Source organism: Myotis myotis, unplaced genomic scaffold, assembly GCF_014108235.1.
Source record: "Myotis myotis isolate mMyoMyo1 unplaced genomic scaffold, mMyoMyo1.p scaffold_m19_p_3, whole genome shotgun sequence".
NCBI classification, from domain to species: domain Eukaryota; kingdom Metazoa; phylum Chordata; class Mammalia; order Chiroptera; family Vespertilionidae; genus Myotis; species Myotis myotis.
In genome coordinates this window covers 118,430,269-118,444,284 of record NW_023416335.1, presented here as the reverse complement: position 1 = coordinate 118,444,284, position 14,016 = coordinate 118,430,269, and the positions used below count along the sequence as shown (strand labels likewise).

Here is a 14,016-nt window from a genome sequence, read left to right as displayed (position 1 = left end):
TTGCCACACATGAAACAGCCCAGGGTATGGAGCGGTGCACCCACCTAGTCCCCACCTGGCTTACTCACACAGGGGACCAGTGCGAGCAGCTTTCCAAACCCTAAGCCGGTGGTTACCTCCCAGGAGGTGAAAGGCTGCAGAGCGATGGGGTCCCTCTGTTTTTGTGGAGTGGGTCCCACTGTCCTCTCACACCTGTCAGGGAGAATGGAGGCATCAATGCACTTGGGCTTTGCAAGACTTCTAACCTCAGCTCTCCAAGGGCTGGGTTTCCTGGGTCTCAGACAAATGCCTCTTGAACAACACTCTCCCCTTCCCAAGTACAAACACTTAAGTAATATGGTGCTTAGAAGGGGATGAATGTTCCAGACTCAGAAAGCCTGAAATTAAGCTCACAACCCCCTGAAACAGCAACAACACGAAAATCAGTCTCAAAGTGTGGTCCAGGGTTATACATCAGAACAAGCAACTAAGCGGAAAAGAAAGTCCTGCTTCCTTTCCTCCTCCTCAGAATGTGCCAGAATGCCATGTGCAGACCCATAGCTGATGACCATGCCTACACTCAGGCCAGGCCCTCATTTCAAAGTTACCCAGCACCAATCCTTCCCTGTGTCCAATTCCCAGAGTCACTTCCTTGGAAGATGTGAACATTCAGATTTCGGTTTCCATATATGTTGGATTTAAGAACCCAATTTTCTTCTGACTCCCTTGGACTGCAAGAGAGAGCCTTGTGGGGAAGGGGCCGTGGTCTGCACTGACGGGCACTGCAGAGAGGGTCATGGAGATGTTTCAGAAAGAACGCCGAGGGCTGGCCAAGCTCTATGGACAAAGCCTCGGAGATCATGATCATCTGCATTGGCTTCTGCAAGAGTGAGAACTGCCAGAAGGTGCCATGCTCAGCCCAGCCCTGCTGGAGAACAGAGCACCCTGGACTCCCTGCCACCCAATTAGCACCTGGAAAACATTTGTTTCCCCATTAAACTGTGACTCTAAATAAAATGCTGCCCGACTCCCTCTCCCCCTCCCACACGCTTTGTTAACATGTGATTAAACCCTCCAGCCCTGGCAGGCAGTCTTTGGAGGCGGGAAAAGGTTATTAGCTAACGGTTCAGAGCAGTAAAGGCACTTGGCTCAGATTCTCAGTGCCCCAGAAATATCATTATCTCATGCTCGATGGCTTTGCCACCTGCCACATCTTCTGGTTTAATTTTTTTTAAATAAAAAACAATGAGAGGGGTTGTTTTCTTGCTATGCAACAGAGCTTGCTTTGTGCTGAGCTGGATGACACAGGCTTGCAGCAGTCGCCTCTCAAGTCCCTGCTCCTGTTTTCTCTTGGCATCTCTTTGTCTCTACTGTTCTCTCCATCCCTTTTGCCACCTCTAACTTGGATTTTTGTATCTCTCTGTGCATTCACCTGCAAGCTCTCCAGTGTTTACTCCCTGACACCAAGCCTTTCTGACTCATTGCCTTCAAGTTTCTGTCTCAAGTTCTCTCTCTCTCTCTCTCTCTCTCTCTCTCTCTCTCTCTCTCTCTCCATATATTTATCTCCCTTCCTTCCTCTCTTCTTCCCTCTCTCTTCTCCCATCCTGCCTCCGTACAGCTCCCCTGGACTCTCCTATGTGAACTAGGTGGTCTCAGGGCCTCCTTGAAGGTTCACCTTTTAATGGACCCGCCCCATACAGTGACCCTTCGAATCAGCCAGCAGCACACCTGCCCGGTGCTCCTGCCCAGAGCCCCCCAGGGCTTCCGGGCTGCACCTGGCTGCCAGCATGCTGGCTTTCTCCTCGGGACCCATGGCTTCCTTCAGGCCCAGGTTGCTGCCCTCACCAGGACTGTAGTGCCTTTCAGTGCCCAGCTGGCTCTTGTGCTCATCTTCACTTCATAGCCAGCGATGGCCAGGCTCCTGTTCAGAGGGCAGTGGGGTCTCCCCGATGTGTTTCTGCCACGGTCTCTGGCTGGTGAGACCCTCCACCTGCTAGAGAGACCTCCCTGTCCTGTATGGCCCTTCCCAAGGCTCCTCCCTGTCCTGTATGGCCCTTCCCAAGGCGCCTCCCTGTCCTGTATGGCTCTTCCCAAGGTGCCTCCCTGTCCTCTATGGCACTTCTCAAGGTGCAGCTTCCTAAAACGCTGCCTAACCTGACCTCACGGAACCTCATCGTAGATGCTGGTTATCTGAGAGCACCGGCTCTCCTGCTCCACTCAGAAGACACTGGATTTGTAGACTTGTCAGTGGGGCAGGCTTCAGTCTCCACATTCAAACACACAAGCACACCAGAAGATGCTGACAAATAGGTTCTCTCTTCAGAGTTGTTCTAAGTCACATCACACATCCATCGGGTGCCCACAAATAGTCAGCAGGGGACATCGACTTCCCTGGCATGGCTGAACACCTTTGAAATGGAAGGGAACTTGTATCACCTGCTAACGTCCCCCTTTTCTCTTTCAGCCACCGGATCTCCAAGTCAAAGTTCAGGTAAGTGCAGGACATGCTGCTCTTCCTTCCCTCTGCCCACCAGCTCCATCCAGTGCCCTTCCAGGAGGGCAGAAGAGTGAGGAGGAACTGCCCTCTTTTGTATGGCTAGAAAGAAGAGGTTTGGGGGTTATAGCAAGCAAATAATCCAGGGGTTGATACGTGTTGAATTATCTTTATCCATCCGTCTTTTGGGCAGCACCATCCCAAGGCGGCTGTGAGGCCTAGTGTGCCCCCTCCCTTATAAGATGAAGTCCAGTTAAAATCACTGCCACATGGTTGTTTGCTGCTGCTCTGATGCTTCATGTCCATGGGCCACAGTGAGATATGAGCGTAAGGGTTTGGGAAGCACACAGGATCACCACGCGGCTAGGCTCCGAACTTTCCACAGGGGCTAAGGTCTTCAGCCCCATCTGACTTTCCAGTCTCACCTTCCTCACTCCCCTGCACATACCCTTTGTTCCAACCCATGGAACTTGCATTTACTGGAATGTTCCCTGTCCTCTCGTACATCAGGGCCTTTGCCTGGAGCCTCTCTTCTACCTGATTCACTGTGTCCCCATGTCATTTGGAGAACTCAGACTTTTGTTAAGAGCCTCAAATGTCACAAACTGCAAAAATGTCTGCAAACCCCCCACGGGAAGTTATCCACCTCCCTCCATTCCCATAGTGCTTTGCTCATAACTCTATCACAGCACTTACCATACTGCACACCAGTTATTGGCTCACATGCCTGTTGCCTTCAGTAGGTTCTGCATGCTCCAGAGGTATTACTTCCAGAGACTATAGCTGAGTGCCAGCCCAGTGGTAGGCTGTTCGCACATGTGTATACTACGGTTTCCACTACAGATGCTAGAAAAATGTGTCCACATTTTCTGGTGTCTGATTGTGGCAGCCAAGACTGAATGGAAGAATATAGGAGAAGAGCAAGGAAATACAGGGCGAAAATGGAGAGAGAACTTTTGCAACTCAGAAGTAACCTTGTAGACAGTGAAGAGCCTGTTTTACTCAAAAAAAAAAAGTCTCTAAAATTTGAGTTTTAAAAAAATCAAAGCATTCCTGATCATTTACTCAGTTTAGCAATGACAAATAATGGAAGTTGAGCTTAAAAACTGGCCTACTCTATTTGCAAAACTGAATATACAAAGTTACAGTTTATTTAAAAGAAATATTAGAGCAGGGCTTTTAGGAAAAAATTCTGCAAATTAATGACTTATAATATTAGAATTAGTTACAATGAGGAACTTTGCGACATTTGGGGCTTCCTGTTCAGAAGAGGATTTAAACAGTGATGGAACAAATGATTCAGAAAGTCTTATGCAACTTGAAGGGATTAATCAGATAACCTGTTAGAGCTTCCAGATCTCCACTTTATAGAGTTCTGAAGTGGGTCCCATGGAGTTTCTAGAATTTTGGAGGACTATCTGCCCCATGTTCAGTGAAATGTGCCTCCAATGTTCCCTTTACTTCTTCTGTCCCATAGCAACAAGGCACCCATATTTGCCCCCATCTCTAATAGTCTATTTTTAAGTTACTTAGATATAAAATAATTAAATTTAATGATTTTCTGTGTTGCTTGTTCTCAGTTCTGTAGTCACTAGAAAGAGCCTGAAGTGTCCATCATTTTGATGTTGTCTAATGTTCTAGATGACTGTCAAAAATTATGTGCCAAGCAAACCCTCAGGAGCACGGCCCTCTCCTGACACCCTCCCTCTTCCCTGGGTCTCAAGAGCCCCGAGGCCCAAAGCCTGTCTCCAAGGAGCTTGTCTCCAGCCTGTAAGAGCTCGTGAAATGGACAGCATGTACTGTGAGTCTACAACAAAGTGCAAGACAGTCCCTTCCCCTAATTGGAGATACGTGCAGTGCCAGATAACTGGGAAGGCATTTCCTCTGGGAACCATTTCTGGCTCCTCTGTGACTGGCTAGGATGCCCGTGTATGTGCTCTGCTGACCCACCTTGGCACTGATCATGCTCTGCGATTGCTTGCTGAGTGGTCTGTGCACCACGTGGGTTTTATGCAGACAGAGGCTATGTCTATCGTGCTAACTGTTGAATATCTAGTACCTGGCCCACATAGGAGTTCAGTAAGTACTTCTTAAATATATAACTAAACAATGATGCTGACAATGAGTTCTAAGCCTGCGAAGACTAGAAAAGTACTCCAGGGAGAAGCTGGGATGTATAGGACATAGAAGGGCAGGGTCTGACAGGGGGGGACAGTCCATGTAGAAAGGCAAGCGCAGGGCCCATATTGGGAAGAGGTGAGGAGGGTCTGAGTGAGCAGAAATTTCCTAGGGGAAGCAGTGGAGTAGAAGTGGATTAGACACAGTCATATCTATCCTTCTCTCCCAGGTCTACATGGGAAAGTTCTATTTCTAGAGAAAATGACTTTCCCAGTTAGTGTGAAGGGAACTAAACAGCAGGCACATTTCTCCTCCCTGTTTTATCATTTAATTTCTATATCCTCTATGCATATGTAAACACAAATAAATTCACACATTCTAATAAACCATTGCATTTATTATACAGTAGGAAGCGTTGCCAGGAAACCAGTTGTCAAGCAAAGCTATATTTTGAAGAGTGGGAGGTGTATAATTATCTTTAAATACTTTCTCGGGGTAGTAATTACCCCACCCCCACCCCAGCTCAAATCCATGTGACTCTCGTGAATGGCTGTGCAGGGAAACAGCACGACTTAGGGATACCACCTGTCCGTGACAGCCTCTCCTTCAGGGGTTCGAGCAGAGCAGTTCCAGACCCATGGACAGGCCTGACCATGTCACCCCCACAGCCACTAACCACAAACCCCAGGGAAAGAGGAGCTTAATCTAAGTTCTCAGCATAAACTGACTTCGAGTCGGCTCCTAACACTTAAAAGAAAGCAAACTTGATTCCTTTGGACTCTGAATACAAGCATCAGTGACTTCTGTAAATGGCACTGTATCTAAAACATTTTTTGAAACTACAGTGTAAGCTATTTAAGATCCGATATGACTCTGTCCTGAAAATTCATTTCTTATGAAAACAATTGTTACCAAATTTCTCTATAATATTAATAACCACAATAATGGAAGAATCAGAGTCCTGCCCAGGCGAGAAAGACTCTGTACCGAGGTCTGGCCACCTCCAAAAGTTGCAGCTCACTAAGGACCAACCACCTGGGACTCAGTCCCCTTCCTTTACCCTCTGTTCACTCTCATATCCTCACGCTTACCCGGGGTGGTAAGTGCATCTGGAAACTATAATTTTCTGACCCGAGGCATTTCTTCTCTGTGTAGTGACTTTTCCTTAGGTAGCAGGTAAGTGTCTCCCACAAAGGTGTGGTGCTCACTGAGAGGGCATTCCAGCACCCACAGTGATAATAGCGGCCAGATCAGAACACGACCCAGTGAACCCTCCCTGCTCTTCCCTCCCTGCTCTGCAAGCCAAAAAACCAGGTTCTCCTTGTGGTTCTGAGGAAACCACACCCTTCCCAGATGTACATCCCACTTCTCTAATCTTGTTGCACCAGGGTTTGGTAAGGGGATTATCCAGGGACAGTAGGTAGAAGTAATCTGGGATGCATGAAGGGATCATAAACAGCAGACGTCTCCCTCCCTGGAAACATAGAGTAAAGATGTTCATGGACATTACTCCACGATTCTGCTCTATTTCTCACCTGCCTTCTTTATTAGCCAAACCATCTTCATTTCTCCCCATCAGAGTTACACATCCAGCTGCATATTTTCTCTGCATTGCAAGGATGAAATTAGGGGTGTGTTTTAAACATGCCACCATAGAATTATGAGATGTGACTTGTTTTGCTTGGGTTCATCTAGCATAGTGGTTCTCGGTCATGCTTACACAGTAGAATCATGTGGGGAAATCTGAATTTCATAGCCACCTCCCTCCCTCCCTTCTCTCCTCAACCCCCACCCCTTTCCAGTCGCTACTGGCGCCGGTGGAATCGGTTCTGCAGAAGGAAGTGTCGTGCCGCAGTCAAGTCCAATGTCTTCTACTGGCTCGTAATTTTCCTGGTGTTCCTCAACACGCTCACCATTGCCTCGGAGCATTACAACCAGCCGCACTGGCTCACAGAAGTCCAAGGTGAGAGGCAGCCCCTGGCGCCATCCTGGTTTACTCTGGCACAAGCATGTCAAACTCAAAGGCTAACACGGGCCAAATAAACAAGGCATGCGGCCCTCGGGCTGAGAGTTTGACATGCTTGAGTCCCAGGGAATGAGCTGTCACACGCAGAAGGTGGACGGGAAAGCATCCATGGTTGCGGCTCTTGGCAGGTGCCATGCTTGGGACACCAAGGGCCTGGCAGCTCGAAAGCCCCACAATAAAATGCACACCTCATCGTAAACAAGCTGGCTCACCTGGCTGGGTCCATGCCATCTGCCTGCCCCAACAGTCATTCTTGGGCCCAGGTGACATGGACATGTGCTGTACCTAGTTTGCTCTCTCAGACCCTTGGCTGCCGACTTCCCAGAATGGGTTTTCAATCCTTTAGCTTTCCTGTTGCCTCCAGGTATACGTGGCGGTAAGTCCAGGTGGGCTGCAGACGTGAGGATGAGGTGAGCAAAAAAGCAGGGGGAAGGGCAGGAGTGGCATGAACACGGGGAGCCTCCTCGGCTGGTAGTTAGTGCCCAGGCCCTTCCCTGAAGCGACCCCTTGGAGAGGCCCTCACTGGCCAGTGCCTCAGCACCGCCCCAGGCATCAGGCAGACACAGGGGTGCATTCTAGACTCAGGTGGCCTAGCTTCGCCTCTTGGCTTATTGGTTTTGGTGGAGTACTCATCTCTCTGAGCCTCACTTCTTATATCTGGAAAATGGGCAATAATACTTGGAAAATTCCAAAGATAATTGTGGCTCGGTGGTTAGAGCATCACCCCATGCAATGAAGGATCCCAGGTTTGATATCTGGTCAGGAGCAGGTATCTGGGTTGCAGGTTGGATCCCCAACCCCAGTCATAGCATGTGTGGGAGGCAACCAATCAATGTGTCTCTCTCACAATGATGTTTCTCTCTCTTTCTCCCCCTCCACTGCCCCCCTCCTTCCCTTCCACTCTCTATAAAAATCAATGGAAAAATATCCTCAGGTATAGATTAACAAAAATAAATAAATAAATAAATAAATAAATAAATAAATAAATAAATAAAATTGCACACTGTTCTGAGTAGTATGGTGAAGCCTCACACTGTTTGAGTGTGATGTACAGGAAAAACAGTGAATATAGGGTTCAGTACTATCTCTGGTTTCAGGCATCCAATGGGAGTCTTAGACTATATCTCCTATGGATAAGGGAGATTGCTGTACTTGATAAATGGATACCTCTGCCCATTGATTTGGCCCTACTTGTTCTGCTTTGGTAGCTGTGGATGGGAGAGGTGTCCTGGCTGGGAAGGGAGAATTAGTTTTTTTCAGTGCTGATTATTACTGTGTTTTCTTTCTCCTTCTCCCCGTGTTCCCTCCTCTCACACCTGTTTGGATCCCATCCCACCCCTGAACCTGCCAGACACGGCCAACAAGGCGCTCCTGGCCCTGTTCACTGCGGAGATGCTGCTGAAGATGTACAGCCTGGGCCTACAGGCCTACTTCGTGTCCCTCTTCAACCGCTTCGACTGCTTCATTGTATGCGGGGGCATCCTGGAGACCATCCTGGTGGAGACCAAGGTCATGTCCCCCTTGGGCATCTCTGTGCTGAGATGTGTTCGGCTCCTGAGGATATTTAAAATCACCAGGTATTGCCCTCCTCACGGGACTCGGGGAGATGTTGGCCCGGAGGGCAGGGAGGCAGAAAGGCCTGGGCGGGAGAGCAGCTGCTGTTCCCGGAGGGGTCCAGCGGCTCCATCAGGGAGGAAGCTTTGATTCACTTACATGCGTATCACTTAGAAGTCCCTTTGACTGCTAGTACCAGAGACTCAGCTCAGTGCTGTAAGCAAATTAGGGATTTGCTCAGCCACATAAAGGAAGCCCCGGTGGCTTCGAGATGGCAGCAGGACCCCGTCTCCTGGTCGCTTTGCTAGCCTTAGGCCTGCCTTCCACCCCAAGGTCACAAGGCGGCTCTTGGAGATTGAGCCTTCCTGTTGGAATTTGAGGCAAACAGGAGCGGAACAACAGGGACACCCACCCCACTGAGCCAGCTGTCCCGGGAAATCTCCCCGCACCTCTGTTCTCATGACCCCCCAGCTGTAAGAGACAGAAACGCGGCCTAGCAGGTGCAGGCTTGGCTCCGAGGTCCCTTAACTGAAGAAGGGCCGTGGATATTGTGCCGCAGAGGGCTTTCATCCCTCCTTCCCCATGCTCGCCCCTCTGTCCGCCTGTCCATCTGCCAGGCTCAGCAGTGATTCCCATGCAGAGGACAGGCCGGGCAGGGCTCGGGAGTGGGAAGCATATTCTAGAACAATCATTTTCAACTGCGTTTTCAACTGATGAAATCAGTTTATTGGATCACAACCATCATTTTAAACAGCTTTCTTGAGATGTAATTAACATACGAATAAATTCACCCCTTTATACAATTCATTTTTATATGTATTCAGAGCATTGCAACCATCAGCACTGTCTGGTTTTAGACCATTTTCATCACCCCTAAAAGAGACCCCAGACCCATTCCTCATTCCCCACCCCCCTCCCAGTAGCAACACTAACTGACTTTCTATCCCTTAGATCTGCCCACTGTGAGCATTGACCTGTGTGGACTCAGGCTGTGCATGGTGTTTAGCTTCTTTCACTTGGCATGATGGTCTCCAGGTTCCCCCACTTGGTAGGATGGATAACACTCCATTCCTTTCTTGGCTGAATAACGTCCCATTGTATGGATATGTACCCCATTTGTGTATTCATTCCTCACTTGGTAGACATTTGGTTTATATCTGCCTTTTGGCTACTATGAATAATGCAGCTATGAATAACTGATGTTCTAGTTTTTGGTATGGATGTGTTTCCATTTCTCTTGGATATGTGCTTAGCAGTGGACTATTCAGGTCATTTAGAAATTGCGTTTAAGGTTTTGAGGAAACACCAAACTGTTTTCCAGAAACTAGGCCATTTTACATTCCCATCAGTGACGTATAAAGGTTCCAATTTCTCCACATTCTCGCTTTTCATGAAAGAGCAAAATAGAGCAAGGAAGCATCAGAAGGCCTCACATGAACGCATGCATTTTTCATCAAAATCTTTGAGATATACATCTGAGTTGTGGTATAATATGTATTTCTCACTGTGGGTTGTGGTCAGCCCATGTCAGAAACACCTGGAAGGAAGCAAGCCCCTCTCCTGAAGAATCTGCTGTGGGGTCTGACAGCAGGAACGCGGAGGCCATCATTGGGACTGTGTTAGACTCGCAGTGATGGCGAACCTTTTGAGCTCGGCGTGTCAGCATTTTGAAAAACCCTAACTTAACTCTGGTGCCGTGTCACATATAGAAATTTTTTGATATTTGCAACCACAGTAAAACAAAGACTTATATTTTAGATATTTATTTTATATATTTAAATGCCATTTAACAAAGAAAAATCAACCAAAAAATGAGTTCGCCTGTCACCTCTGACACACGTGTCATAGATTCGCCAACACTGTGTTAGAGGAAGGGGGTGAGTGGGTAGCTCCCATTCAGGGCCCTGGAGTTAGGCAGATCCTGCTCAGAGTGTTCTGAACGTGACTGAGTGAGTCAGCGGGGCCCATAAAACATCCCTAGGTTCTCTGCAAGCACCTCGCACACCTTGCTCCTACGGTGTTGTCGGGGGTCATATGGGAAAAGGATTTAAAGTGTTCACTTCAGGCAGAAGAGTGCCAGGCCGAGGAGACACACCCGGAGCATTTATTATTAATCTAATTGTAATTGTTACTATCAGAGAACACGGCCTACACATACACACTCTCTTACCTTTGTTTCTCTACCATGTAATACTGTGACAAGCCTGGTGGGGGACCTGGGAACAGGAGGGGAAGGTTTAGTACCAGACAATAGACTTAAAGTGTATGCAGAATTGAAATCCACAAGTTTGACACTCCTGAGCAACAAACCCTTCCCCACCTGCCAAAAAAAGAGCTCTTTATGATATGAATGTCCTGAATATCTTGGCATTTCAGAAAATTCTTGGTTTAGAATAAAAGTAGCAGAAATATAGTAACAATCATTGTTAACGTGCATCAAGGCTGGCTCTGTGCCAGACAGTGTGATTGAATTCAAGTGCATTTGCTCCACTAATCCTCACAATGACTTGTAAGAGAGGGTGAGGATACACCACTATGATCATTATTCCCATTTTGCAGATGAGAAAACTGTGGCTTAGAGTTAAGTCACTTTCCCAAGGCCACACAAACTGCTCAGGGGCAAAGCTGGGCCTGTGCACCGGAAGGTCATGGGTTCAATGCCCGGTTAAGGGCAGGTACCTGAGTTGCAGGTTCTTTCCCTGCTCCCCGTCAGAACCTGTGCGGGAGGCAACCAATTGAAGTGTCTCTCTCACATCAATGTTTCTCTTCTCTCCCTCTTTCTCTCTTTCTCTTTCCCCCCTTCCTCCCTCCCTTCCACTTTTTCTAAAAATCAATGGGAAAAAATATCCTCAAGTGAAGATTAACAAAACCAAAAAAAAAAAAAAAAGGCACCTCTGTGTGCCTGGCTTCTGGTTCTGTGCAGCTCATGACCATAAACTCAGAGTTGATGGCTAAACTGTCTTGTTGTCTGTGTCCCTGAGACAGAACTTAAGGGACTTAGCATACTGATACTTGTCAGATAATTGCGGATTTTATTTTCTCCTCCTGGGGTCTGGTGATAGCTATTTTTAATTTGCAGTTTCTAGAACCTCTTAAATAATTCTCAACGTCCATGTGTTTGGGAGTCTTGTTTTTGTTTTTTGTTTTAATTCCTATATAAAAGAATTTTGCTTTTAGATATCGTCATAGCATCTTGAAGAGATTTAACATTCATTCTATTTTTAATCAATGATTTATCTATTTATAATCTGGAACTATTGCCAAGAAATTATTTTTTAACTCTGTCTTTATTGGAGAGCCTCCCATAGTCCCTCCATGAGAAAGATTAGTGTTATTTTCAGATCTCTATAAACCCTGTAAACAGAATAATTTCATTATCTAATTGGAAGCTTTGGCAGAAGCCATCATCTTCCTGTTTTCCAGTCTCCAAACTCTCTGGGGGCTTTTGGAAAACAACAAAAAGACTAACTATGCAGGGGAATCCCATGCTCCCTCTGAACCTTGTCCCCAATACACTCCAGAGACCAAGAAAATGCCTACGACATGGCCTGGGTGGGCACTGGGCCTTGAGGCGGGTCATCTGTGCATGGTCCTGCCACCAAACAATATTCTGTTAAAATCTCTCGGAGAATACTTTGTGATGTCTCACTACTGGTTTCACAGTATGTTCTGAACCAGTGATTGCAATTCTCATACTTAGTTGAACTTTTCGGAGGTCTCATTAAGGACCCGCCTCCAGAGATTTTGACCAGCCAGTGGACAGTTCGGTGCTGGTGGTCCAGTGACCTCACTTTGAGAAACACTGGCCTAATTTTCTGCTGCTGTCCTTTGTCCACTTTTTGTCTAAAAGGTGAACCTTTGTATGTAATTGGAAACCTTGATTTCTTTCTCCCCTCCCCTTCCCCAAGGATATGCTTTTTATTGATTTTAGAGAGAGAGGGAGGGAGAGAGAGAAACATTGATGTGAGAGAAAAACATCAATTGGTTGCCTCCATCCATTACTTGTATCTCTATCCCTCTCCTGCTCTGAGTCTGTCCCTGGCTGTGTCCTGTGGAATTCTCCCTTCTCTCCAATGACAGAAAGTGGCCTGCACCTTGTTTGAACTGGAACTTTCATCTAGTGACCCTTTTCTTCAAATAGCTCAGGGCTGGGACCTTTTCATTCTAGGTACAGAGCAGAGCATTGTGCTTGCTCTAAAGGAAAGACCTTCACAGTAACAGTACCAATAGCTTTGGGTGCTTTGCAAATGCTCTACCCTACCTCCACTCTGTCTCGGACAGGGCCGTAACTAAATTTTTCCTGAGAAGTAAAAAAGAAAGAAAGAAGAGAGAGAGAGAGAGAGAGAGAGAGAGAGAGAGAGAGAGAGAGAGAGAGAGAGAGAGAGAGAGAAAGAAAGAAAGAAAGAAAGAAAGAAAGAAAGAAAGAAAGAAAGAAAGAAAGAAAGAGAAAGAGAAAACCTCCTTGTGTTGGTGGCAATGATCTATTGCTGGTGACATGCTTATAAAGCAAATTTCAGTGTGTAGTGTGGGCTTCTGTACACCATCCTAAGAATGGGAGGGAGAGGCAGGCAAGGGGGAAAGGATTCAGTCATGTGAGGAAACCTGGGGAAGCAGGTTGATCGGTGAGGAGCTCGGCCTTGCCCGTGCCTCTCCTGCACTAGCCACGGGGATATCAGGACTCAAACCAGGAGCAGGCTCGGAGCAGGAGAGCGACGGAGGTACAAGTACCCCTGAACAGATGGTGGCAACTTAAACCCAGGGAGGCACAGGGGAGGTAACAAAAGTGAAGCCGGGTTCGGCAAGTGAGAGAATTCAGGTAACGAAGAAACTGGTTGGGTCAAAAGCCTTGACGTGCATCTGCTTTAAGGAGAAGGCAGTGGGCTGGGGCTGACGGGGATGGGTGGGCAAAGACACACTTGGAGGCAGTGACTCAGAGCCCCCGAAGGATTGAAAAGAAAAGTTGACCCCAAGGGATGACTGCGCAGATGGAGTGTCTGAGGATGGGGTGGCGTGTGCTTCGGGGCTGCATCCTGCGACCTGGATGTGGACACAGGTGTGCGGTGCTCTGCAGGGAGGGCGCTGAGTTCTCCGGGGCTCCTCTCCGGGGTCCGGGACATTCACACTTGGTTCTGCAGCTGCTTGCTTTTCTCCAAAGCTCGCTCTTTTTTGGGGTGTGAGTGTGTGTTTCATAGTTTTAATGAATTAGGATAAAAGCCTCGGTTGATTGCGAGTATGCCATTAACCTCTCTAGTTCACCACCAGCTAATGTTCCTCCGAGACCCGTGCATCGCCAGACCTCAGGCCATGGCTGTAATGGCCATCAAGAGCCAGACTGACGCTAAGTAGAGTGCCTGAGGAGCTGGAAGGGCTGCCCACCACTTTGCCTAAATGGTATTTCATGCCACCCTACCCAGAGGCTGCCCGGCCCCTCCATATCTCACCGGTATTAATGATGAGGAGACCCCCACACCATACCTGCTATCAGCTCAGGCACGTCTGGCCCCAACTCCGCCTCTCCTCTGAGCCCTGGGTGTCCTTTGCCACAGCGCCTCGTTAGCAATCTCTTTGTCTTAATCTTAGTGTCCCCCACGTGCACATGAGGGACAGACAGGCTTCTGTCCAACACGCTGGGTACCCTCATGATGTTTGAAGGAACAAAAGTGCAGGTGGCAGCCTAGTGCGGGCGGCCCCCACCCTGCCTGGGTTGAATGGGAAGCAACAGGGGTTTGAAGGCAAACAGCACAAACTACCATGATCTCCATTTGTCTCAACTGCATCTTACCTGTGTGACCGGCTCAAAGCGCGGCGTCTGTTCAGCCAGGTGTTTTTCGTGAGGAGGGCGGTG

General features: G+C 47.9%; 1 protein-coding gene across 11 annotated transcripts in view; it reads left to right on the top strand.

Annotated features, from left to right (window-relative positions):
- Window positions 1–14,016, top strand: part of CACNA1C (calcium voltage-gated channel subunit alpha1 C) — a 698,738-nt gene that overhangs the window by 564,346 nt on the left and 120,376 nt on the right. For all 11 annotated transcript variants that reach the window (XM_036302132.1, XM_036302133.1, XM_036302134.1 and 8 more), the window contains 3 exons: window positions 2,444–2,470; window positions 6,394–6,554; window positions 7,969–8,194. In XM_036302132.1, coding sequence (XP_036158025.1) covers window positions 2,444–2,470; window positions 6,394–6,554; window positions 7,969–8,194 — 414 coding nt within the window. The remainder of the gene's footprint in view (window positions 1–2,443; window positions 2,471–6,393; window positions 6,555–7,968; window positions 8,195–14,016) is intronic.